The sequence below is a fragment of the Polypterus senegalus genome, chromosome 9, assembly GCF_016835505.1.
Source record: "Polypterus senegalus isolate Bchr_013 chromosome 9, ASM1683550v1, whole genome shotgun sequence".
Taxonomy (NCBI): Eukaryota; Metazoa; Chordata; class Cladistia; order Polypteriformes; family Polypteridae; genus Polypterus; species Polypterus senegalus.
Window position 1 is genome coordinate 46,512,878 of NC_053162.1, and position 24,756 is coordinate 46,537,633.

Here is a 24,756-nt window from a genome sequence, read left to right on the forward strand (position 1 = left end):
ACCAGGAAAGCTTGGTTGCTGCTAGAAGAGGTATTGGTGAGGCCATCGGGGGAGCTTACCCTGTGGTCTGAATGTGGACCCCAATACCCCAAATGAGAAGTAAAACCTAAATGCTAACTCTATGTGCTCATGATAGAACTCTGGGCATCCCTCAAAAAGAGTAGGGTGTCCTGGCTAAAATGCCTTTCATAGCCTCAACTATTCTGGCCCCCTAATCTCTCTCCCCACCCACCTCTAATTGCCTAGCTCTTTCTCCCTTTCATCTCAAAGGTAATGTGCGGTGAGCAAACTAGCCCAAGAATGGCTACTGTCACATCATCGTGGTGGATTCAGCACATATGTTGGCTGCAGTGGCTCCCTACTATCTGTGTAAAGTGCATGTGGAGAAAGGCGCTATATAAATGTAATGTAACTCTCAGTAAATATCTCAGTGAGCTAACTATGGTATACTATGTGTCATTTTTCTGCTGTGTGTCCTCCTTTTCATTTTCCTTCACAATGGCTTTACCTTTATAAAGCATATTTTATTTTTTGGTATTTTATTATGGGTTAAGGATGCCTCCTGAAGACCTCAGCATCACTGTACTTCACAGCAAATGAAAGCATGAGAATTTTCAGCCTGGCTATAGCTACAAAATGTCCTCGCTTGAGGTGTGACATACATCAGTGCTTGTCATGTCCAGAATTTATTTGATAGATAGATAGATAGATAGATAGATAGATAGATAGATAGATAGATAGATAGATAGATAGATAGATAGATAGATAGATAGATAGATAGATACAAAAAACAATATTAAATTAAATAGTAATAAAAATGCATGTTTTGATTGCTGGTTTCCAGGATATGTGTGTGTGTTAGTGGGAATATATAATACTTAATATTATTTTACTACTTTATGACAGTCATTCTTTATGCTCATTTTGTGATGTCTACACTGTGTTAATATACACAGAGTATAGGTCTTTAAAGCATGCAAATGTTACTGGCTAAGGATTGCAAAATGCCTAATATCACATTTCAAAAAGGAAAAAGGATAAACAGTGATCTCTGATTTTACCATAAGACTTTAAGATACTAGAAGGGAGGCACACTAATAAAGCAAATCTTAACTATGTGGTGTAAACTGACTTTTTTTTCACATGTGCTGATTTCTGTAGCACCCTGGTCAGGAGCTGAAGCCACAATACAAGGCCCTTCTGCTGAGGAACGTTTCTTCATTGTTGCTCAACATGCAGCTGATTCTGACTGAACCCTACGCTATTTGTGACACGGAGGCTGATTATCTGCTTTGTACATCTAAGGTACATTGTTGATAAAGTGTATTTTACTTACTGAACTGTTTGTTGAAATGCATTTTGCATTGATATATAATGATGCTTTCATATATTTATATTATATTACGACTTGTGGGCAGGTCGGGCAGGAGTAAGGAGAAATAGTTGAGGTTCCAGTCCTGTCACCCCATTTTATTTACAGGCATATAACCAAAACTGAAAAAAAGAAAATCACTCTGTAAGTGAATAGAAACAACAATATATATATAATATATTTATATATAACATACTGTAATATACATATAAATATTATATATATTATGAGAGGCGGCCGGCAGCTCAACCAGTTGAATCAGTTGAATGTCTTCTAGTCAACTGATGCCTGTCTTCTGGGTTTGGGTAATTTTATAGCTCAGGGACAAGAAGAGACAGAGCATAGCAGGAGGAGACATCACTCAGTGTTGGGCGAGACTTGCTGCTGCCTGAGGACTGAAATGGAAATATTAACAGAATCTGTACCACCCTTATTTTCCCTACCCTTGTGTTCCTTCAAATAGCTCCTTTCAAGACACTCACCATGCTCACACGTGTAACATCTAGTCTAAAGGAGTATGCTGTCCTGTAATTGCAACATTTTTAGTTTGTTTTAGGGCAGTAGAATTGACAGGTGCAAATATCAGATATAATATATAACACCAATAAAGGGTAGGAGCTTCTAAAAAGCTTGACATCCCAAAAGTCAGATATGGATGTTTCACTATACTCTGTACACAACACAATACTACTATTACTACTTCTAATTAATAATGGTTACTATTTTTTCCAGATGGTGAACCTTGGAGTGGGTGAAGAGTTCCACCTAAATATTCGATTTGATCCAACCTATCACAAGGACAAACACAGCTGGGTAGCAGAGGAATCCCTTACCATTCAGTATCTTGAGCATCCTCAAAGGGACTATGTGTCCCTAAATGGAGTGGTCCATTACCCCAACCTGCATTTCTCCAGCATGGAAGTCAATTTTGGCTGCATTGTCAATGACACGGCAGTTTCCAGAACGGTAGAGATGTCTAACAGTAGCCCTCTCCCTGTGAAATACTTCTGGAGTTTATTTGAAGATAATGGCCAAGACCAGATCAGGTAACTAAAGCTATGACTTATCCTTCGACTGTGCCCAAAAAATACCCATGTTCAAGTATTGGCAAGAAACCCATTGTTCTTCATTAAATAAATTGCAGCTGAAAACTAAACAATCGTTTACTGTATATAAAAGATTGAAAAATTGGAAAACTGAAACTTTTATTCTTTTTTACATTGATGTGTGATGTAGTCATTTTATAAAGTTAGATACATTTGAAAAGTGTTTTTTCTCTTAGATGTTGTCATTAGCTCTCATAAGTGTTTCATTTATAAAAGATGCTGATGGTCCTGTGTGTTCATTTAAATTTAATGTTCAAGAGAAATGTTTTAAAGCTATACATTGATCCTCAATATCTATCCAACTGTGCACAATAGCAGGACACAGTGTGGTCATATTATGATGAAGGGAAGGGTGTAATGCAGTCATTTTATGGCTAAAGTCCTTGTGTAATGTGTGAGGGTAACACACTCATATTATGCATATAGGCATGGAGTGTTCATATTGTGCTTAAGGGCAAAAGATAATGTGAGTATGTCATAAGGAAACACACTGTTTTATGTACAGGTAATGATGTGTTGACATCATGAAAAAATGGCATGGGGTGTGCCACGCTGATTGTAGGAATAAATGCAGTGAATGCTTGCAATGGAAAATGCTGGCCTGCAATGCATCTTCTGGAAATACAGTAACGTGTGTGAATTTTGTCATGCCATAAGTAGAAGCCATTTACTCTGCAGTAGTCTTGAAGCTCACTAGAGTCAATATGCATGATTTGGTTCTCTAAATGTTCTTAAAGCGATTGTCAGAAACATGTATCAATTTCATTAAAAGGTGCCAGTGAAAACTAGAAAGCACCAGTTTAAACAAAAGTAGTAAGAAAATATAAAGTATTACATGTAGAAAGTAAAAATGTTAGGTTTGACTGCACAATGGGAGATGTGAAAATCGAGAGTACACCTTATGAGAAGGATTTAGGAGTCATCGTGGTCTTGACACTATCAACTGCCAGACAGTGCTCAGAAGCCATTAAGAATGTGAGGTTATATAACACAATGTGTGGAGTACAAGTCCAAGGAGGTTATGCTCAAGTTTTATAACACACTGGTGAAGCCTCATCTGAAGTCCTGTGTGCAGTTTTGGTCTCCACGCTACAAAAAGGACACAGCAGCACTAGAAAAGGTCCAGAGAAGAGTTGCTAGGCCGATTCCAAACTACAAGGGATGAGTTTTGAAGAAAGATTAAAAGAGCTGAGCTGTTTCAGTTTAAGTGAAAAGAGAAGTGTTTAGTATTATGAAGGAAGTCCAGTGACTGCTATTTTAAAATGAGTCCATCAAGAACACGGGGACACAGTTGGAAACTTGTTAAGGGTGCATTTCACACAAACATTAGGAAGTTTTTCTTTACACAGAAACCATAAGAACATGGAATAAGCTACCAAGTAGTGCTGTAGCGGTCAAGTGCCGCTAAGATTCACATCGTCAATGTCACAGTGATTTATTTATTTTTTTATAGTGGGTCCCTGGGACGTTCCCAGCCTTGGCTCGACCTGCACACACTCACAACAGAAACAAAAATATAGCACACTGGGGAATAACAATAATTAAGAATATAATGAAACTAAGTTAACTAAATGAAAACAATAATACCACCCCTGACCCCTTCGGCGATATTACAATTAACATATAAACACAAACACCACACAGCAAAATCCATGGAAAAACCGAACCGGATGAAATGAGAGGTGACCAGATTAAGTCTAGAGATCTGTATGTTGAAAGGGAAGAGAAAACACAGTCCTACCAGTAGTTGCTAAATGGATGAAGACGGATGGATGGTTCAGGAGCGCGCCTTTTCTTGCGGGAAAGCCAATGAATCCAAACACAGTCCTCAGTACACAGGTAGACAGACGATCCAGACCCCAACAAACGAATACCACCCAGGACACAATGATTAAATATAGCTCAATTAACAGCAGGCAGTCTGACAGATCCTCTCTTTTGGCCACCTGCCCTCCTTTTAACCTCATTTGACCACCTTTGACCCCAACAGCACCTGAAGGGACTGCTGGGAGATGCAGTTTTAATTCATAGTAGCACTGCCACAGTGTGGTAGACAGTAAGACTTTAGGGACTTTCAAAACTGGACTTGATGTTATTTTAGAAGAATTAAGTGGATAGGACTGGTGAGCTTTGTTGGACTGAATGGCCTGTTCTCGTCCAGATTGTTGTAATTTTCTAAAGTTTGAATGTTCCCATATTTAATATGAATGTTGTCTGCTCTATTCTACTTTGCACATTTAATTACCAATTATATACGTTTTGAGATCTGACCAATCATACATATGTTAACATCCATGCTGAGCAGTTGCTTTAGTTTTGTATATGTCTAATAAAAGATTAAAAATGCAACATATAGATAGAGAACAAGCAGGCCAAGACCTCCAGCTAAGAAAGTACATTTTTAAATTCTGCTTTTATAAACAGTAGTGACACTCTCGGGGCATTGCAGACTCTTTTTGTTGTGAAACTTTGGAGGATGTGGGTAGTAGTGTGCATACTATGAGTTTGTCCGTTTTGTATTTGGTTGTCTTTCCTGGCTAGAAATGCATAACAAGCTGTTGCATTGCAATAATAGGATAATAATAATAGTGATAATAATAATAATCTATATATATAATTGACTAAGTCACCCAACCATGGGGTTTGCATGACAGAGACCATGGGATACGCACGACAGAGCCCCACCCTCCAACTCTAACCCTCCTCCCGCGTCCACCCTCGCTCTCGAGGCATAAGCACTGTCTGCTCATGTGCCTGCATGCAACACCTCACCAAACACAGCCTCAGTCGCTTTCGTCTCTGCTACAGTCCACATGCACCTCTGAGCCACATTGACTTTTCATTGTTCTTTTCGGTTCCTGCTGCTTTTCTATATATATATAATCGACCAAGTTGCCTGACCATGGGGTATGCATGACAGAGCCCCGCCAGCCCACTCTAACCCTCCTCCCACGTCCACCCTCGCTCTCGAGGACTTATCCCTACCGATGAAGTAACTTTCACCAGCGTTGACTCCATCGTCACAGACGATCCTGCATATCAACTTTCATTCCCCGAAGAATTTCTTAACAGTCTTACTCCCACTGGCATGCCTCTGCATAAACTCAAAATTAAAATTGGTTCAGTCGTCATGCTTCTCTTAAACCTCATGCCAGCAAAAGGTCTCTGTAATGGCACTAGACTGACTGTTACCAGCATTCACCACAATGTACTGGAGTGTAAAACTATCGCAGTTCCTACCTCACAAACTGTCCTTATTCCCCGGATTTCAATGACCCCATCAGATTCAAATTTGCTTTTTACTTTTACACACAGACAATTTCCTGTTAGATTGGCCTTTGCAATGACAATCAATAAGGCACAGGGCCTAACTTTCAAAAAGATATGCCTGTATCTGCCAAAACAATTGTATATTGCTCTCTCCAGAGTTACATCTTTTCATTCACTCACAGTCGTATCCTCAAACCCACCCCATTTGGACAGCTGTGTCTTTCAGGAAGTGTTCACCCATCAATAAATAATTATGCGGCGTATACTACGTCACGGGTTGGCTAGTAATAATAAAAGGTTAATGTGACTTGAGTAACCATGTGGGTTGTCTTTCTAGTTTTGTGTATTGATGAGTTGATAGTACAAAAAAGTAAGTAAAGCCATACTCAGTGCCTTCTCCCTGTTCCTGCACACAGGAATGACTGTTAAAATCACTTTTTAAGTTTTCATCCCATTTCTGCACAGACCCCACTTCAGTCCTGACTATTTTAATTTAGGAGTCCTCAGCACTATAGGGAGTGATGAAGTCGATTCAGAATATTATTGGCACTCAGCTCCAGTCTGTTCAAAACATACTGTATATAAAACACGCTGACCAAGAAGGGCCAGTAGAATTATTAAAGATCGCTCCCTTTTTAGTATTTTAAAGCTATAAGAAAATTAAAACAATCTTGAAGACTACATGCGATTCAGCCCAGCAAGCTCACAAATCCTTTTCTCTTGGTTTCTCTAAAATAAACTTAACTTTGGAATGTCTCCACACTAGTTGGTAACTTATTCCACATGTGTATGGTTTTATGTGTCTAGGACTCGCACAACTCGATTCAAAGACACGTTTATTCAGTGGTTATAAGGCCAGTTTGTATACGTGATGCTTTGAACTGGCGCTGTGTCCAGGATTTGTACCTGCCGCTGACTTTTTAATGGAAAGCGTGGATGCAGAATTAAGGATGAGAGGAACAATGTAAATGCGCAAAGCTGAAAATGAGATCAATTAAATGTCAATCATTTGACAGGGTTTTCCACTTTATTTCTACTGCATTCAATTTTACAGATGAATATAATGAAAAATAAGTCATCCCAAGAGACAAAGGGAAGAAGCATCATCTGACCTTAATTCATTCCGTTGTCTTTTTATGTCACTGGCAAGTTAAATGGAGGGAGAAGCTTCATGTGTGCAAAATTCTGAACCCACACAAGCTTCGTGACATAATCATCCCTCTTGCCACAATCTGTAGGACAGTTTATGTCCAGCTCGCCCTGAAGCTCTTCATGTATGGAATACCATGAGCAGCTTTGTCATTAATTTGACTTGACTGCTACAAACACAAGTGCTGAGGCTGTGGAAATGCCAACAATGAATTGTGGGATGATACAGTAGCTACATATCCTATCCAAATGTAAGAATCCCATACAACTCAGAAGCCTAGCAATGCAACAAAGTAGAAAATATTACTGTGCTGTCATCAGTCCTGTTCTAGAAGACACTGGGAATCAGTGGCAAAGTTTAAACAAAATACTCCATTAATTTCTAACAGCCACTGGAAAAATCACTTCAAGAGATAATAAAAGCAGAGAATCTTTTCTCTTTAATGTGGTGGCTAATTAACACATTATATTGAGGTCAGCTTCTCTTCAAAGCTGGTTTAGAAGTTTTCCTCCAAAGTGTGTTTCTTTATCTCCCTGTGTAAAACATTTTAATAAACGAAGTGAAAATGATATTTAAAAACCAACACAGTCTGTGAGGCCAGTTTCAATTGTGCAAATGCCGTAAATACTGACCTGCATCATAAATGTAAAGCAGTCGATGATGAGAGAATCTGCATGTTAAGAGTCTAAAGGGAAGTAAAGAAATGTGAGATGAGGTTCAGGTACTTCTGTTCAGTAATAAGAGACCCAAAGATGAATAGCTTGACAATTGGAGTATAAGAAGCATGAAGGCAATGACAGGAACAAAGTGTAGTGAGTAGGTGACGTCTGTATTGAGTGAATTCCCCAGAATCTTCAGTACTGTCACAGACCAGTTTATAAGTCTGATAACACTGAAGTACAAGATGAATCAAGCTGATGTAGAGTCATTTTAGCTGTTGACTCTTTTACAGATCGATGGTGCTGAGTGGCACTGAAGGGCCCACTTTTCAAGTCACTTTTTCACTTGTCAAAGTTTGAATGCTTTACACAGAGCCGAGTGCAACCTTGTTTCCTCAACCTGAATATCAGTTTTTTCTGCTTTTTTTGTTTTTAATCATTGGAAAACACCATCTTGAAGGGCTTTGCATTTCTAAACTGAATATTTGATTAACCACTAGAATACTGAGGGACTAAAACAACCTCCTAAGGGTCTTAGAGGCAGTCAGCAGTGGGACTGAACAGTTGGCTTCATTAGTAACTTTGAATTTAGTTCTTCCTCAAAATCACTTATGGAGCCATGTGTGGGTATCGCAAAGGTATTCATACCACGGGGACACGGCCTTTCAGCATATGGGGGGCTACAGTACCCAGATGCTGTGGATTCCCTGAGTCCTTCCAACATACTGGCCTCCATGCCCAGTAAGGATTCTTGTTCCCATCCAGTTAGAGAGTCCGTCCTTCCTGCTTCTTTTATTATGGCATCCCTTTATGGCCAGGAGTCACTGTCTGGGACAGCCATCCATCTCCTGCAGCACTCACATCACAAATAGAACCAAGCTACCTGATTTGCCATTTGGTTATTTAGTTATTGATGTTCATTCAGCCAGTTTCTGGTATTGGACATGGGATTTTTTATCTGTACCCCTTTTTTAATTGGTAGATGCCTCTAAGGGTTCTAAACCTTAAATAAATTGTGAAGAAACCTAAAGCCACGGTAGGGTATGTGACATGGCAGCTGTAGGACTAACTAGCTGGCCAGAAAACAGCAGCTCTGCAGGAGACACGTTTGCTCCTGGTCTGTCCTCAAGGATGCAGCAAATTTTTCTCATTGCTATTCTGTTCTTCTCACTTTCATTCATGGCGTATCACTTCCACCAGACTGGTAATACCTTGATGGATGTGGCAAAGTTCACACTTTTTACATCCAAAATTGTGTGAATATTATACTTCCTGGAATAACATGGAGCAGATGTACCCCAGGTCCTACCAAGAGAAGAGCAGCGCTGACAAGCAAGGGCGACTTGCACAACAGATGTAGGCAGGTTTGCTCATTCCGTCAGCTTCACTGTGTTTATCTGTCCTTTGTCTGATAATCACCAAATGCACTAGATTAAATAGATTTCCATTTCTAAAACGTTAGCCTCCTGAGTAAATGGTAAATCCAGCTGCATCTGCTAATCAGAGGCATTAAAAATCCTCCCAGTTACGCCTGAGATGAGAAGGGTCTGGGCATCCTGAAGACTGACGTTATTTCTCAGAGGTATCTGTTGAAGAAGTTCTAGCTCCTTTGTGTATACGTAAAGTAAAGGCTTATACACAAGTTTAGTTTTAAGAGCCTTTTAGCAGTTTTCAGCTCATCTGTTCATATTGTGACAGTTTGCCCACAGCGTACATTTGGAAAATGAAGCCAGGCAGCTGTTTGAATTCTGTTGCACACATGCTGAAAGAGAGGACTGCTTCTCTGGTCATGCCTCTTGCAATGAGACAACCTTTTTCTTTTCCAAAGATTTTACGTGGACTGTCTTTTTTCTATTTTTCTCAATACAAACCTTGACAAGTTCACAGTGGCACAGCAGTTAGCATTTTTGCCTCACAAATCCATTGTGTTTAGTCTTTTCCACGGGCACCCCATTTTTTCCTCCCACATCCAAGAAAGATGCTCTTCATAGCTAAATTGGACATTTTACATTTTCTCACTGAGTGTGCGTGAGAAGGGACCCTGCAATAGACTGGCACCCCATCTAGGGTTGTTCTCTGCCTTGTGCCTGATGTTTCTGAGATAGGCTCTGCCCCTATGACAATGAATTGGATTTGGCGAGTGTTGCAATGTTATGTCACGAATGATTGTGCAGTAGGTCACAGAGATTAGGTTACTGTTCCTACTTATGTTGATGCTGCTGTTCAATCAAAAAGAAATTTTTATATTTTCCTATTTTCCATGGCTCCTGAATTAATATCAAACTGTCAGAATCATAGAGATATTATTACTGAAAGAACATAAAGCTGCATTTTTCTTTAATTGGTTTCCTTTATTTGATTAACACAAAGATGGTGTCTTTTTTCGTATGTTTCCTTTCAGGCGCTCTAAGATTTTCACTCTTTCCTAGAAAGCTGGATTCTTGTTCAGTTGCTAAGCAACAGTCAACACACTATGCACATACCTTGCCTCAGAGCTCCATGGCCACACATTTGATTCCCAATCTAACCACACAGACAAACAGACAAGTAGAATGTGAGCTACTTTAGCAAAAATGCAGACTCAAAGTGAGTAGACAAACTGAACTGATCTTAATATGAACCCTAGGTGGCTGGAATGCTGTGTCGCTATCTCACCTTTCAAGTCATTATCCATTCTTCCAAATTTTCTGAGCTCCAGATAGCTCAGTGCAGGAGTATATCCTGTTAGAAATGGGCATAAGGTCAGACACATCCATGACTGGGGCATCAGTCATCGATTGCATAGTGGGCCAATGCAGAGTCACCAGACAAGGTAGATTGCAGGAAGCAAGAAGATGTAAAAAAAAAAAAATTAAGTGTCGTATTTTTGAAAGGGCGTATAAGTTCGGGGTCTGATTTTTTCAAGACCCGACTTATATGTGAGTATATATGGTACTTTAGTTCCAGCCATGCCATATTATTTTTAATAATAATTTGTGTTTATACTGGACAAGAAGTGTAAATGGATCACTTGATTCTGGCTTAGGCCAAGTTTATTTTGTTGAGTAGAGTCAGGATTTATTATCAATCTAAAGGCAGCAAACTGAATGAAAGGATGGCCCTTCTTGGTCTCTCTTGTCCTCTTTGGTATGGATCATCTTTGCACCATCTACATTGGACATAAAGATGCCTGTCCCAGGTGGTGTGTTTCTACTTTTGGTCTAAAGAAAGAAAAAAACGATCTCTGAACCATCTCAAACACTTATGCCCTTCCAGAATAGTTTTCCATTTGCTCTTCTTATATGAAGAGTCAGAGTAAACGGTGATGTCAGTTAGCCCCTCTGCTCTTGGTCCCTCCATAGTTCACATGGCACTGCAACCAGTTATTCACAGGGATGACAAGGAGCCAACAGCCAGGAGGACGCAGCAATCCCCTAATATTGGACAGATGCACAGGGCACAAGTACTGTAAATGTTTCCCGATCCTTTACATGCCAGTCCAGACATTATCCTGCTGAATCAATGGTCACCAGCCATGAATCTGCAATGTTTGGGTCACTAATACATGTTCAGAGGCAGCTTCTTAATTCTTTGAGAAAGAGAGAAACTCCTTATTTAACACATGTAGAAAGAGACTCTTAAGCCACCGGTGATGTCACCTGAACTCTCTATCAGCCCCCAAGCTGCTCACACCAGCGCTGGACACTGCACCTTATATTACAATAATTTTGTAGCCACTTGAAATTACTTCTGGTGCCCCCTATTCTCCAACCAAAGGTTTTTGTTCTTGATTGACCCCAGGAATATTTCATTATTGTGGAGGATCTATAACCATGAACACTTGTAGCAGAAGGAGTCAGGTTTTGTCATTTAACATGCTGCATTGGGTCCATCAGCTTTCCATAATGAGTGTTAGGCTAACATCCAGTTATTTATTTACAGTTTATATATATATAGAAATTGAAAGTACTTTTGACTTTTTCAAAAAGATTTTTTTGTGAGATAACATTGCTATATTACATAACACCTTTATGGTTTTAATTCACATTACCTGGAATATTATCAGTGTCAGTCAGGAGATTTCTTCTGTCCTGTTTCACAGCAGAGTCTTTGCAGACTGTGAGCATACCAGCTTAGAGCCATCTCTAAGTGAAGCGCAGCATTATATGAACTTAAAATGTTATATGTCTGTGAAGCAACAGCGCCATCTGATGGTTTGTAGTTACAACTTCCGTTTTCTTAAAACCGTTGTCCTCACAAATGTGGGTTTTACAGTGAATCGTCTGGACAGCAGCGAATTTAATGCTCTCATTCTAAGACAGCGTCATTTTGTATTGTAACAAACTTATGTTTGTTATGAAATTTTAATGTCTACTGCACCAAAGCCAAGTGAAGTGTATTATTTAAAATAAATAACAAAATACTAAAGCTTTAGTCAGTACATCTGTAACTATGGATGTGAATGTCCAGTAAATCTTTTCATTCTATTGGCTGCCAGATCATTTTCATATTTATTTTACATTGCATTTATTTATCCCTCATCTCCTCTGTTGTCTCTTTTTGATGGATGTTTGTCCTGAAGATTACTGGGGTGATAAGCTGAACAAACAAATCATCTGGCAATTAAATCAATATGGGAAAACTAAGAAAATAATTTCTGAAATACTCTCTTACTCTCTCTATAAACTCTGGCTGCCCCTGCTTCCTGGTAAGTTCATCTGTTACTTTAACTCACCCACCAACCCAAGCCCAGTAAAACACTGGAAGGGAGCGACTATAAAACTCACTCAGCTGCTGCTTCCTGTTAAAACCCTAATACAGGAGAAAGTAGGGTGAAATGACAGCTTTAATTGGCTAACTAAATAGATTACAAATGCAAGCTTTCGAAGCAGCCAAGGCCCCTTCATCAGGTAATAAAAGGTGTCATTTCGCCCAACTTTCTCCTGTATCAATCTATGGCTAACTATGTTAAAACCCTGGAAATTCTTCAAGGGTCCCAGGTCGTCTCAGATTCCTTCACAATATGCTGCCAGGCACCATTGTTGCAGTCAGAAGCCCCTTGATTCCATGGGGTATTTCGGTCTGACTTTTGGTCTTTCCTTCATGTTTTTCTTTCCCTCTATCTCTTTGGATTCCAAGGAGGGAGTATGTCCCCCTTTAACACTAGCAGTACTTGGCACCTGAAAGGTGTCTCCATTTACCAGGTGGGTTCATAGTTTAAAGCACAGACCCTTCCAGACCCATCCTCAAACATAACTCAGCTTTGCCTTTCTTCTACTACTGGAAAATGCTTGTGAATTTGGGAACCAATTACTTTATCAGTGTATGTATAGGCAGTTGGTGGCTGGGGTAAAGGACATGTCTAGAATGGCACAGTGCAAGAAAATTACAGGCCAGTGTGCGAAGATACAAGTAACTAGGTGTGGAGATGTCTGTCAGGTATGGTGCCCCAGAAGGATCCTAGAAGGAAGGCAATCCTGGAAGTTCCTGGCTGACCAAACCCTAATGTATATCTAAAGAGAGGGTGAAAAGGTGTGAGAGAAAGGCTGTGGTAGAAGGGAAGAAAATCTCTTGGCTAGCTGGCGGCAGAACCGAGTCAATAATGCAGAAACTGGTGGTAAATTACTCATTGAAACATCAGCCTAGAGAGGACTGGTAGGATGCCAGATTTCTCTTTCCTCCACATTGGAGTTGTTGAATATGGTCCCTAACTGAGAAGATAAGTGTCAGGCGCAGGCCATCCTGGCCTTTTCACAGAAATAATGAAACTTGCAGAACAACCACTCAGCTCTAGCTGACCTGACAAAAAAACCTAGCTATTGCTCAGTAAAGCTATGTGATACCTACTGCACATGAAATGTACATCGAAACGAGCTGACTTGAACCTTGAGCAGGACACAGTGATTAACTGAAAGCATCTTTAATGATCAGTCCATAGAAGTCAAAAAGCAGGCAGAGGGTCATGTACAAGTTGCAACAGATTAAATAGGCAAAGAGAGAAACCAAATCCAGAATTTAAACAGAGGGTCATAAACAGGTTGGCAGGAGAACAAAAAGGAAAACTAAAAGAAAACTCAAAAGCATTAAAGGATGAAGATGTTATGGCAGCCATTCAGAGGGTGAATGTTGACCAGGTAAACAATGGACAATAGACAATTCTCAAGGACAGATCTCTTCTGAGCTCCTCAGTTTTATTTCCCTTGCCTCCATCATGTGACTACTGCATGACAGGTGTTGCTTAGGAACTGCCACAGGTAGGAGTGGCTAAGGGAAAATAACATAGAAAGGAGACCCTGGGGCAGAGTCCCTGTCGATTCCTGACAAAATGGATCATGTTAATCCTGTCTAGGAATAGACAGATGATAGACTGCTTGGAACAGCTGGCTGGTTAATGGGTTAAAGGTGCAGGGATGAGCTAGAGGACATTATAGGCTGATATGCCCAAAGCCAATGATGTGCTGCCCCTGTGTCAGAAGATTTAAAACCACCGTCTGTTAGAGAGAATATAGAGCTGGGAGGTGAGGTTGGGCCAGGATTCACTGGGTGAAGAAGAGGACAGTGTCATGAAACACGCCAAAGGTGAGAAGGCTAGAACTCAGCTTGATACTATACTATACTTGATATTGGGCTAATGGGTTAGCCACCACCTGGTAGACAGAAGTTCAAGGCCTATATTGGCAGGCCAGGAGCAGCCTTTTTTATGTTGTCAATTAAATTATACTTTGTGGTCTCCATTTCATTACATAGTAAATACATTCATCCATCCATCTATTTTCTAAACCTGTTTATTTAGAGCAGGATTGCAAGGAAGGTGGAGCCTATCCCAGCAAACATCAAGTGCTGGCAGGAAATAGTCTTGAACAGGGCACTGATTTTTTTTCTTTTTATACTTTTAACAAAATGATGACATATATTATATTATATTATGAAAATGTATTTTTTACACTGCTTAATCCAGTTTAGAATCCCAGTAGTCCAATGCCAATTCAAGCAGCATTGGGTGCAAGTTAAGAACCAATCCTAGAATAGGGCCATCAAACTGCATAATCATCACGTGCACCCAAATTGGCCCAAAATTGCCTAACTTCTTTGGACTGTAGGCAAATAGACAGTACAAAGTACATAAAGATACTGTAATATCCAAGTGTGGGATCTGAACTCTAGATATCACTATACTGGTGTGCTGCCCTACATATGCAGTATGTGCATGATAGATAGATAGATAGATAGATAGATAGATAGATAGATAGATAGATAGATAGATAGATAGATAGATAGATAGATAGATAGATAGACAGATGGGATGTTCCCTGCCTTCTCCACAGTGTTGTCATGATAGGCTACGGCTTCCTGCAACACCAAAATGGATTATGCAGGTTTGTCAATATTATGTTTTGTTTTATATTATATACAAACTATTATGTATGTGTATGTATATATAATATATACAAAGTACATATGCTGCATATACATGTACACACACCCACATGCACATACATTATCTGTAGAGTATATACATACATGCTGTAAAATAAGAAACAGATAAAGGGTTAGGGTATCACAGGTAGCACCATTTAATATCTGGTGTTGAAAAGGATTGGAAAGAAATAGAAAAAATGTGAGTACAGTATATGTTAGCTCTTCACAGCCATTTAAAGTACACTTCCTTCTTGCCGGTCAGAGGTCTGGTTCAGTGTAACATCAGACTTCCTGTAGTGGTGAGACTTGTACTGAAGAAAATGGAAGAGGTGAGGCTGGCAGGTTGAGAGAGGAAGTGATGTCAGTAGTCTTCTGGAGAGTTTGTCTCCATTCTAGGGCGAATGGAAATTGAGTTAAAGGTTCTTTCACACCCGCATCTTTTCCTGTAAGTGTTTTAGCTGGACCCATAAACATACAACATGCTCGATGCTCACGTGCTTGACACTTGATACATTCATTTATATGTATATATATATATATATATATATATATATATATATATATATATATATATATATATATATATATAATACTGTACATACACAATGTATTTATGTACAGATTATTTCACATACAGCACACATGCCCTCACATACTGTATGTATTTAATGAAAATTTACCACTGTAAAAGTGTTTTGTTTAGACATATTACAGTTAAGGAAGCACACACGTGCGTGGGTATGTGTATACTGTTTATTGTGGACATTTGATCAGGGTTATAGTTTTACATTAAACCTGTTTCTGTTCAAAATCTGTTTCAATAAGTCAACATAATATCCTAAAGTGACTAAATACACAATATAGTAGTTTGGAATCTGCTGTATTAGATTTAATTTTAAACATTTTTGTCCTATTTTATCTCATCAGAAATGTGAAAATGTAGTGTGAGAAATGATGGTGATGTTAGAGTTACTATTTAGCTTGTGTTCAGGATTGCAATCATAAGGGATTATTACTGAGTTACTGCGGAGCTCATAGTTCATCTGTTCAAAATAGACAAGCTGCTTGTTATCAATGATTAGGTGTCAGTACTGATATCGTGGTGGCACAGAGGCAGCACTGCTGCTTCATAAGTCCAGGAGTCTGAATGCCAGCCCTGAAACTGTCTGCGCAGAGTTGTCATTGTCTCCTTGGGTCCGTATTGCTTTTCCTGTCACATCCAAATGGATATGTATGTTAAGTGTCGATGGCCCAGTGTAAGTGTGTGTGATTGTGCCCTTTAGTGGATCAGCGTCATGACCTGGGGTGGTTCCTTCCTTGCAGCGTGTTCATGTATGCACTGTACCCCGCAGCAATCCCAAACTGAACAGAAAAACAAATAGATGAAGGTTCCTGCTAAACTTACTAATGGGTTCATGTCCATTGTTAGTGCCTTCTTGTAAAAATATAAACAGAAGTTGTGGAATTCAAATTATTGTTCTTAGGCTTATACTTAGTACATTTAAAAGTTCTTTGTAGAAATTCACATTAGTATAGATAACATGTTTTAATATCCTAAATATGAGAGAGTTTATAATTTTGTGTACCTGTTGCTTTTAATATAATTTAAAATATTTTTGTCATATTTTATCTCATGATAGATCTGAAAATGAACTGCGTAAAATGATGGGGTTAGAGTTGATATTCAGCTCTGCTTCAGTAATCAGATTCAGTACTGAACCGTAAAAATAAATTTTACCTCTTATTAGATTATCATCACAACTAAAAGATATATTAATTACTTTTTACAAAAGGCCATTCAGCCACTTATAGACTCAGCGAATTGCTGTTCAGCATGTGCACGTTACATCAATCAAAGCTCTAAGCATCATCATCACTCATTAAGCCGCTGGTGCTAAGCCCACTTAAACCTGCTGCTGGGCTCACTAAGAACTTACTGGCCCATTTGTATGGCGCTAATTAGAACTGATGACATCTTTCCAGTGGAGTGAGGACAAACAGAATGAACGCTTTAAAGCAAAGACAATCTACGCTTGCTTATAATAGACAGGAAAATGATGCCTGGAGTTTTCGTTTTTAGGGATGTGGACTTGCAAAAGCTGACACTAAAGAAGGCTGAAGACTCAAGAAGTGAGGGAGAGAAGTCAGATACAAAAGAAAACGATGGGACCGCATCTCCTAAAGATCCGTCCCCTCGAATTCACACCCTCAGCCTGCTCAAGGAGGTAAGTAGCAAAGAGGTAAAATGGGGCCCTTAACAACCTTCTATATCTGTTCAACATTATGAGGCCACCGATACACAAATGTCCTTTGAGCAACTTAAAAAGTTCAAGAGCCCCTAAACTGCATATGTCTGTTACCTTGTTAATGTTTCTTGTGTCCACAGTGGCATTTCACTTCCTCTTAAAACTGAATACATGTATATTAAAGCTACAGTTTATTTGTTTGGAATATTCATTTCGCTAAGTTCAGACAAAGTGGGCATGCTGTGTGTATGTCTTAGCTCACAGAATATACTGTATGAGACACCCCTTTGTTCACACATAATCTGGGAATTTAACTTGGCAAACTCTTAATAAATTCTGTTTTGTTATACACTTGAGCAAACTGGTTAGATCTGCAGACATCTGCTCTGTGCCAGCAGTACTAGCGGGGTGCACAGGCGACACGTGGGTAGCTGGCCTCCATTCACACTTTTAAAAGCATCTTCCTGGTACTGAGGGAACACGTCTGCAGGGTGCCAGAGGAGTTTTAGGGGAGTGTGTTTGTAGCCAATAAATGAATCTGGAGAAGAAAATGAGAAGAGAGAGAGAGAGATGATGTAAATGTGTGGAGTTTGACAAGGAAACAGAGTTAAGAGAAATAATTGGAGGCAGAAATCATTCAGTGAGGTGGTGGGAAGATAAAGAAAAATCAGGAAATCACCAGGAGTCATGGTGGACTAGACACTTTCAACTTCCAGGCAGTGTTCAGAAGCTAGTAAGAAGACTAACAGAATGTTAGGTTATATGGCACAAAGTGTGGAGAACAAGTCCAAGGAGGATATGCTCAAGCTTTATAACGCACTGGTGAAGCCTTGTCACCAGTGACGTCTCCAGACTACAAAAAGGGAGAAGAGCAACCAGGCTGATTCCAGAGCTACAGGGGATGAATTATGAAGAAAGATTAAAAGAACTGAGCCTTTTCAATTTATGCAGAAGATTAAGAGGAGAAATGACTGAAGTGTTTAGAGTATAAGACTTTAGGGACTTTCAAAACTGGGCGTGATGATTTCTTAGAAGAATTAAGTGGTTAGGACTGGCAAACTTTGTTGGGCTGAATGGCCTGTGCTCTAATGTTTTGATGATTGAAGAAGATAAAAAAAAATGACAGAAAATGACAGAGTAGAAATTAGGGGGATTGCCCCTAAAAATGTCCAAGTCTATTTAAACTGTGAAAACAGAACTTGAGGGTTAGTGTTAGGGTTAACCCAGCTACTAAACCAGCTTCTCTGTGTATGTTGCCATTATTATTTACCTACCTATTTATTTGTTTATTTATTTAAGGAGTTTCTGTAAAATGGGGAGAAATAAAGTTATACTAATCCCATGTATGTATGTATGTATGTATGTATGTATGTATGTATCTATCTATCTATCTATCTATCTATCTATCTATCTATCTATCTATCTATCTATATATCTATTCTATCAATTTCATCAGTAATTTTTGATTTTCCTTTTCATCCTGCAGAAAGTCCTATATGGTGGTGACAACATACTGTCCTTATATCACAGTCAGGAATTTGCTCACATGCCTTTCCATCCAGAGCAGAATGGGCCAGATACAGACCACCAGGTGGGATTAATGGTTATCTTCTATCTATAAAATTCATTCACTATGGAATGTTAATACTCATCCTTGAAAGCCATTGATTTGAATTCAAATGCTGCAGCCTCCAGGAGAGTTTTGAGGAGATTCTCAGACATGCTGACATTTTACTATCCTGCACTGCCTATGGACTGTTTGAATTTCTCACAGTTGATCTGCAAATTGGCTTATTTATTTTGTAGCCGTGTTTTGAATGATAACTTATTGACATTCACTTTGTTCTTCACGGAAAGGAGTTTAATATGTTTCTTTTCTCAAGTGCCTTACCAAACAACCTTACACTGATGCCATCTTTAACATGTACCATGTGTTCTCTGGTTAAGGATATCCTGTGAACTATTTTATTATTATTTATAATGAGTGCTATTAACACTCTTGCCTTATACCTCTGGAGTTCTGGGTTCAAATGCTGGCCTAGCCGCTGAATGACTTGCCATCATATTTACAATTGGCGTTACCAGTTTTTGACAGAGCAGCATGGCAGTGCAGCGGTTAATGCTGCTGTCTCACAGCTGGAGGAAGCCGAACTTATAACCCTCTATGGTGTGCAACTTCTCCCACATCCCATAAATGAGCATGTTAAGCTAAGTGTTGACCTTGAATTGTCCTGGTGTGACTGGGTGTGCCCTATCAGGGATTGGCACCACTTCCAGGGTGGTTTGTCTTTTGGTTGGACAAAAAGACCTTGAAGCTGGAGTGGTAAAAAGTGCTTATTAGTTTTACAATTTGATTTCTATAAACTATATCCACTGAGTTGATGAAATGTATGACATGAAGACTGCCTCTTTGATTCATTCTGAATGCTTGTTCAAAGTATGGATTTTAGAACTCCATTCAGGATGTGATATGACGAACTGAAGCCATTTTGTGACAAACCTTTTTTTTTCATATTTTATCAGGTGTTTGATGTTTTTCCCGTATATGGAACTTTAGAACCCAATGAATCTCAGCAGGTCACATTCACATTTTATGGCCGCAGTGATATAAGCAAACAAGTGAAAGCACTTTGTGAGATAGAAGAAGGTCCCACATATGAACTCAGCTTAAAGGGTGAAGCTTCACTTGTGCGCTATACCATTGACAAAAAGGAGATCGACTACGGTCAGCAGGTGAGAACATTCATTTTCCTTATTGGGCTTTTATTCCACTATACAGCAGTCAGCAAACTTGTCATTAGCAAATTTCTGCATGACCAGACATGTTGAACCTGGACGTAATGCGCTGTAGAATATTGTCCACTATGGGTGAGGTGCTAAAGCGTACAATACTTTACTGAAATTTCTGCAGTAATGATACCACAGCAGACGTTTCTTCTACTGTTACACAAAATCACATTATCTAAGCCTGTCTTTAGCAACTTTCTTTTTCATTGCATTTATTCTGTTTGCATTAAGTTGTTTGACCAAGTGGCAGAAGCCGTGATCACATTGAAAAACACAGGAAGAGTCAATTTTGAGTTCAACATTTTAAACGTCCAACTGGCATCCTCTCCTGAAAACGCCCAACCAGGACTTCCACTTGTCATCCCTCAATCTGTGAGTATACAGACAAATCGTTCTGTTTGAGATAAAAGTAAGCCTTTTCTTCGCTTGCTGTCTACCTCACACTTAAACCACACCTCGCTGATGTTGAGTCACCAGAATTAACCTAAAATGTGTGTTTGTGGTGTTTGAGGAAAGTGGAGGAAACCCAAAAAAAGAACATGCCAAGATCACCAGAGGCCAACCCTACCATGTCTATGTATTTTGGCTGGCATAACAGTTTAGTTTGTCTTTAGTGAACCGTTTCAATGTTTGCCCTGTTCAAAGTTGTAACAGTCTGTGATGTAGTCTCTGGATCATTTTAGGACAGCTTTAAAGAGCCTTTTGCTAACCTTCAAAGTTTTCACCTTGTCCACTTTTCCATCTTAACCTTTGTACTTTAGTCCCATACAGAAGCTTTTCTAAGCTCAGTTTCTAAATGTGCCCTCTGATATGCGTCTAGAAGCCTTTTAACTCTGTTGTTCTCATTGAGATGAACTTCTTCAACTTCCAAAAGTGAGGAAATCATTTTTGGAATGCATCTCAGTAGTAGATTGGGTTCATACACAGTATATTTTTAGCAAATTGTCGGAAGATCAGTTTTTGAACAGCTTGACTTTGAACAGATTATTACAGCTTTATGATTCGTAATAATGTTTTGTGCTTAAATCATATATAATCTAATGCTAGAACCCAAATGTTAATGTCAGGAGTTCATGTATTCCTTATCAGTTTACAGCCTCTGAACCACCGATACCCTTGCTTTGCATTTGTCCAGGGTCTTGTTGAGGCACTTACAGATGTCAAGCTGTCTGTTTATTACCTTCCTGGAATCCCCGAGGCTTTCCACAAGAGCTTTGAAGTGCAAGCATCCTACTTTGAACCTGAAGTTATTAACCTAAGGGGAGAAGGCATTTTTCCAAGGATATGCCTTGATTTACCAAGAAATCTAACAGGTCAGCCTGTGTTTTATTTCATTTCTTTCAGTCACATAACATATGTGTGCAACCTGATCGCCTTGACCATCACCTGATACTTACTTTATCAGATGTATCCTGCCGCCGAGGATTTTCACTTGTGGTTGCCCTTGAATCTTTATGCAGTCTGACATTATTTATATCACTATTTGTCCGCAGGATGAAAATGTCAGACTGTGTAACATTTTAAATGCATGTTATTTGTTATAATTTGGGTTGTTTCATTGAAGCAGTGGAGACCTCCACTATGTCATTGCCTGACAGTAATGGTCTATGTAAAGGAATATGAAGTTGTAAGATATACAGTTGATTATGATTAATAGTTCAATACATTTATACACCAGGGTCAGACTTATGTTAACACCATAAATTATAATTCTGTTGAGCTTTCCTCAGTTTAGACTTTTGACTCCCCCTCATAATTTTGTATATATAGTATGTCAAATTATTGTGCTGAGTATGCAGTTCTTCTTGCTGTATGAAGATTTCCCAGATTAATGAATTAATAGTATTTGGTATTTCACATGTGTGGCAGCCAGCAGAAGCCCACAACATCATTAGAATCAATCTGGTCACTTGGTGATAAATTACTTCATGTGAAAAGAAGATGGAGCACACAGTATGTACCTTTGAACAGGTAGCTGACTAATGGAGTTCTTTCAAATTTGAGATTTTACTTTAAGGCAGTAAGTAGTATTGTATTATTCTTGGCCACAAGGTGGCAACTATTTGAATGGAAGTTTGTTATTCTTGTGTTTAAAACATGAACAGCACCTAACACAGAGTCCTTCAACTGGACCTTCAGAATTTAAATGAAATAGCAGTCTCTCTAAGTGTTGAATAGTGAACAGAAGAAAAAAAATATATATATAAATTACTTTTAAGTAACACAATTTTATTCAAAAATGCACTAAAAAGTAATATTTTTTTTCTTGTACTAAGATTTTGTTGGTGTAACTAAAAATAAAATCATTGGGTGCCCATAAAAGAGTTTTAATGTAATTCAATTAAAATGCATAGATTCATTACATGCAATGCATAGAAATTATTAGATGGAATTAATATCCATCCATTATCCAACCCACTGAATCCAAACACAGGGTCACAGGGGTCTGTGGAGCCAATCCCAGCCAACACAGGGCACAAGGCAGGAACCAATCCTGGGCAGGGTGCCAGCCCACCGCAGGACACACACAAACACACACTAGGGCCAATTTAGAATCACCAATCCACCATGTCTTTGGGAGGAAACCAGAGCGCCCGGAGGAAACCCACGCAGACACGGGGAGAACATGCAAACTCCACGCAGGGAGGACCCGGGAAGCAAACCCAGGTCTCCTAGCTGCAAGGCAGCAGCGCTACCACTGCGCCACCATGGAATTAATATGGAATTTCATAATTGAAAGTGAAATTTCTAACTAGCTTAACTATGGAAATAAAAAAACAACACATCATGTAAAAGAAAGCTGATTAAAGTATGTAGGATAATGGTTATAACAGGATAATTGTAAGTTATTTTTTTGGACTCATTTAAGGAATCAATGCTGGAAATGTGCATTTGTCTGTTAGAGAATTGAATCTTCAATCTTTCTTAGAAAAAATCATCACTTTATCCAGTGAGCCAGTATCGCCAAATCACTGAGAAGAGTATTTCACCAAAATTGTATATAAATGATGAAAAACTGATAAAATGAAAAAAATGAGTTTGTGTACTCTGGTCTCAAACCTTTGATTAAAAGTCCAACACGCTGCTTGACTGTCATATTGAAATAATCTGAAAAAACTTCAATATCAATTAATCAAAATCATTTTTGTTTTTTAACTTCATTTGTCTACATTGACCGTGATCTTTTGACTGTTTGATCAAAACTCCAACACGCTAACCACTTGGCCAACACTGCTAATTGTTCATATACAGTATATGTGTGTTGGCTAAAAGCACTATATATATTTGTAATCACTAAAAGTGTAATACAGTAAAAGGAAATAAGAAATTTAAATTTGACACAATTAACGTACAGATCCCGAGTCAAAACTGATGAAATATTGCATCATCGCCAGAGATCAGCATGCATGCAAAGTTAGAAGGAAATCGGCTTGGTAAGAGTAGGTAAAAATTGATTGCAAAATTTGACACAGACAAACAGAGAGGGCAAGCTGAATAAAAGCATGTCATAAAAATGTTAAATAACACATATAAAGCAAGAAAAAGAATGAACTGCTTCCGGAGAAGTTCCTGATTTTATTGTTGCTTACTTTGAATGAATGCCTAATCATAGAGGCATTGTTGAAACGAGTGCACTGTGTGAGTGGTTACCAAAGAGAAGAGTGATGTGTCTTTTTAGCTGTAGGTCATTAATGCAGTCCTATCTGAGGTCAAAGAGTCAGACATAAGTACATTGAAATTTTTCCCATGAAGTACATAAAAACTTTTGTGTATATATTGATGATAAATGGTAACTGTTGGGTCAGCCATTGGGCAGTGCCCCAGGAGCAATACAATAGCTGACCCAGTGCTGTGGCCCCAAAAGGTCATGCGAAAGACAATTTCAACTAATGGATTAACAAGGTATATCCAAAAGAAATTGGTTGTTTAAGTGAAAAGAAAAAATGTTGAAGAAGGAAGACGGCAGTCCTTGATTAAAAAGCAGCTATAGCAGCTATAGTGTGTGGACCACATACAGGTCCGCAGAATTTCAACAATGTCCACCACGGAGCCTGACTAAATCAAGTCATGTCAGAGGTGCTACTTGTGTGTGGATGTTAGGAGGTGCCCCGGAAAGAGTAGCACTGAATAAGCTACAAATATGGAAGGAGACTGGGATATCCTTTCTGCTGATAGGTGGTTGAAAAGGGGTGTGTCCTCTTGTAATTTGGCTTCTGTTACCTGTGCAGTTAACATGTTCCACATGAGCCTCTGTCCTTGCATGGATACCTGAGGCTACCAGATGAACCTCTGGAAATAGGACCCCAGGAGTTCTGTAGAGTTAGGCCTAGCCGAGAAGAGGTCCATAGTTTAATCAAGTACTGCTTTGGGGCCGGGGCTTAAAAGAACCTCTTCCTGAGCCAAGGAGACAACTTGAGTGCTGATGATGACAAAGACAAGGAGAGCCCAGTAGATCCTGAAGGGTTTGAAGGAGAGAAAGGAGGTTGTTCTTGTGTGATTTGTTTAGGCATGCTCACAGGAGCAGCAGTGTTCGCCAGCTATTTTGTACACCTAAATCCTCCCATGCTTTGTTAATACAATATGACTTCAAAGTGCATATGGAGATGCCTGCATGTGTCCTAACAGTGTAGTGAGTGTGCGTGTGCCCTGCTAGTGATCCATGCAGATATATGCATGCCACTGATAAAAAAATGGAAACCGTACCATGCAGAGAAAACACACATGTATACTTGGAGATAGTGCACACACTGCCCAGATGGTGACAGCT

At 39.2% G+C, this 24,756-nt stretch overlaps 1 protein-coding gene across 1 annotated transcript in view; it reads left to right on the forward strand.

Annotated features, from left to right (window-relative positions):
- The window catches only part of hydin (HYDIN axonemal central pair apparatus protein), a 409,298-nt gene that overhangs the window by 244,055 nt on the left and 140,487 nt on the right, over nucleotides 1-24,756 (forward strand). The window contains exons 22-28 of the mRNA XM_039762370.1: nucleotides 1,162-1,305; nucleotides 2,105-2,418; nucleotides 17,036-17,180; nucleotides 18,688-18,792; nucleotides 19,725-19,934; nucleotides 20,220-20,360; nucleotides 21,124-21,301. Of these exons, the coding sequence (XP_039618304.1) occupies nucleotides 1,162-1,305; nucleotides 2,105-2,418; nucleotides 17,036-17,180; nucleotides 18,688-18,792; nucleotides 19,725-19,934; nucleotides 20,220-20,360; nucleotides 21,124-21,301 (1,237 nt within the window). The remainder of the gene's footprint in view (nucleotides 1-1,161; nucleotides 1,306-2,104; nucleotides 2,419-17,035; nucleotides 17,181-18,687; nucleotides 18,793-19,724; nucleotides 19,935-20,219; nucleotides 20,361-21,123; nucleotides 21,302-24,756) is intronic.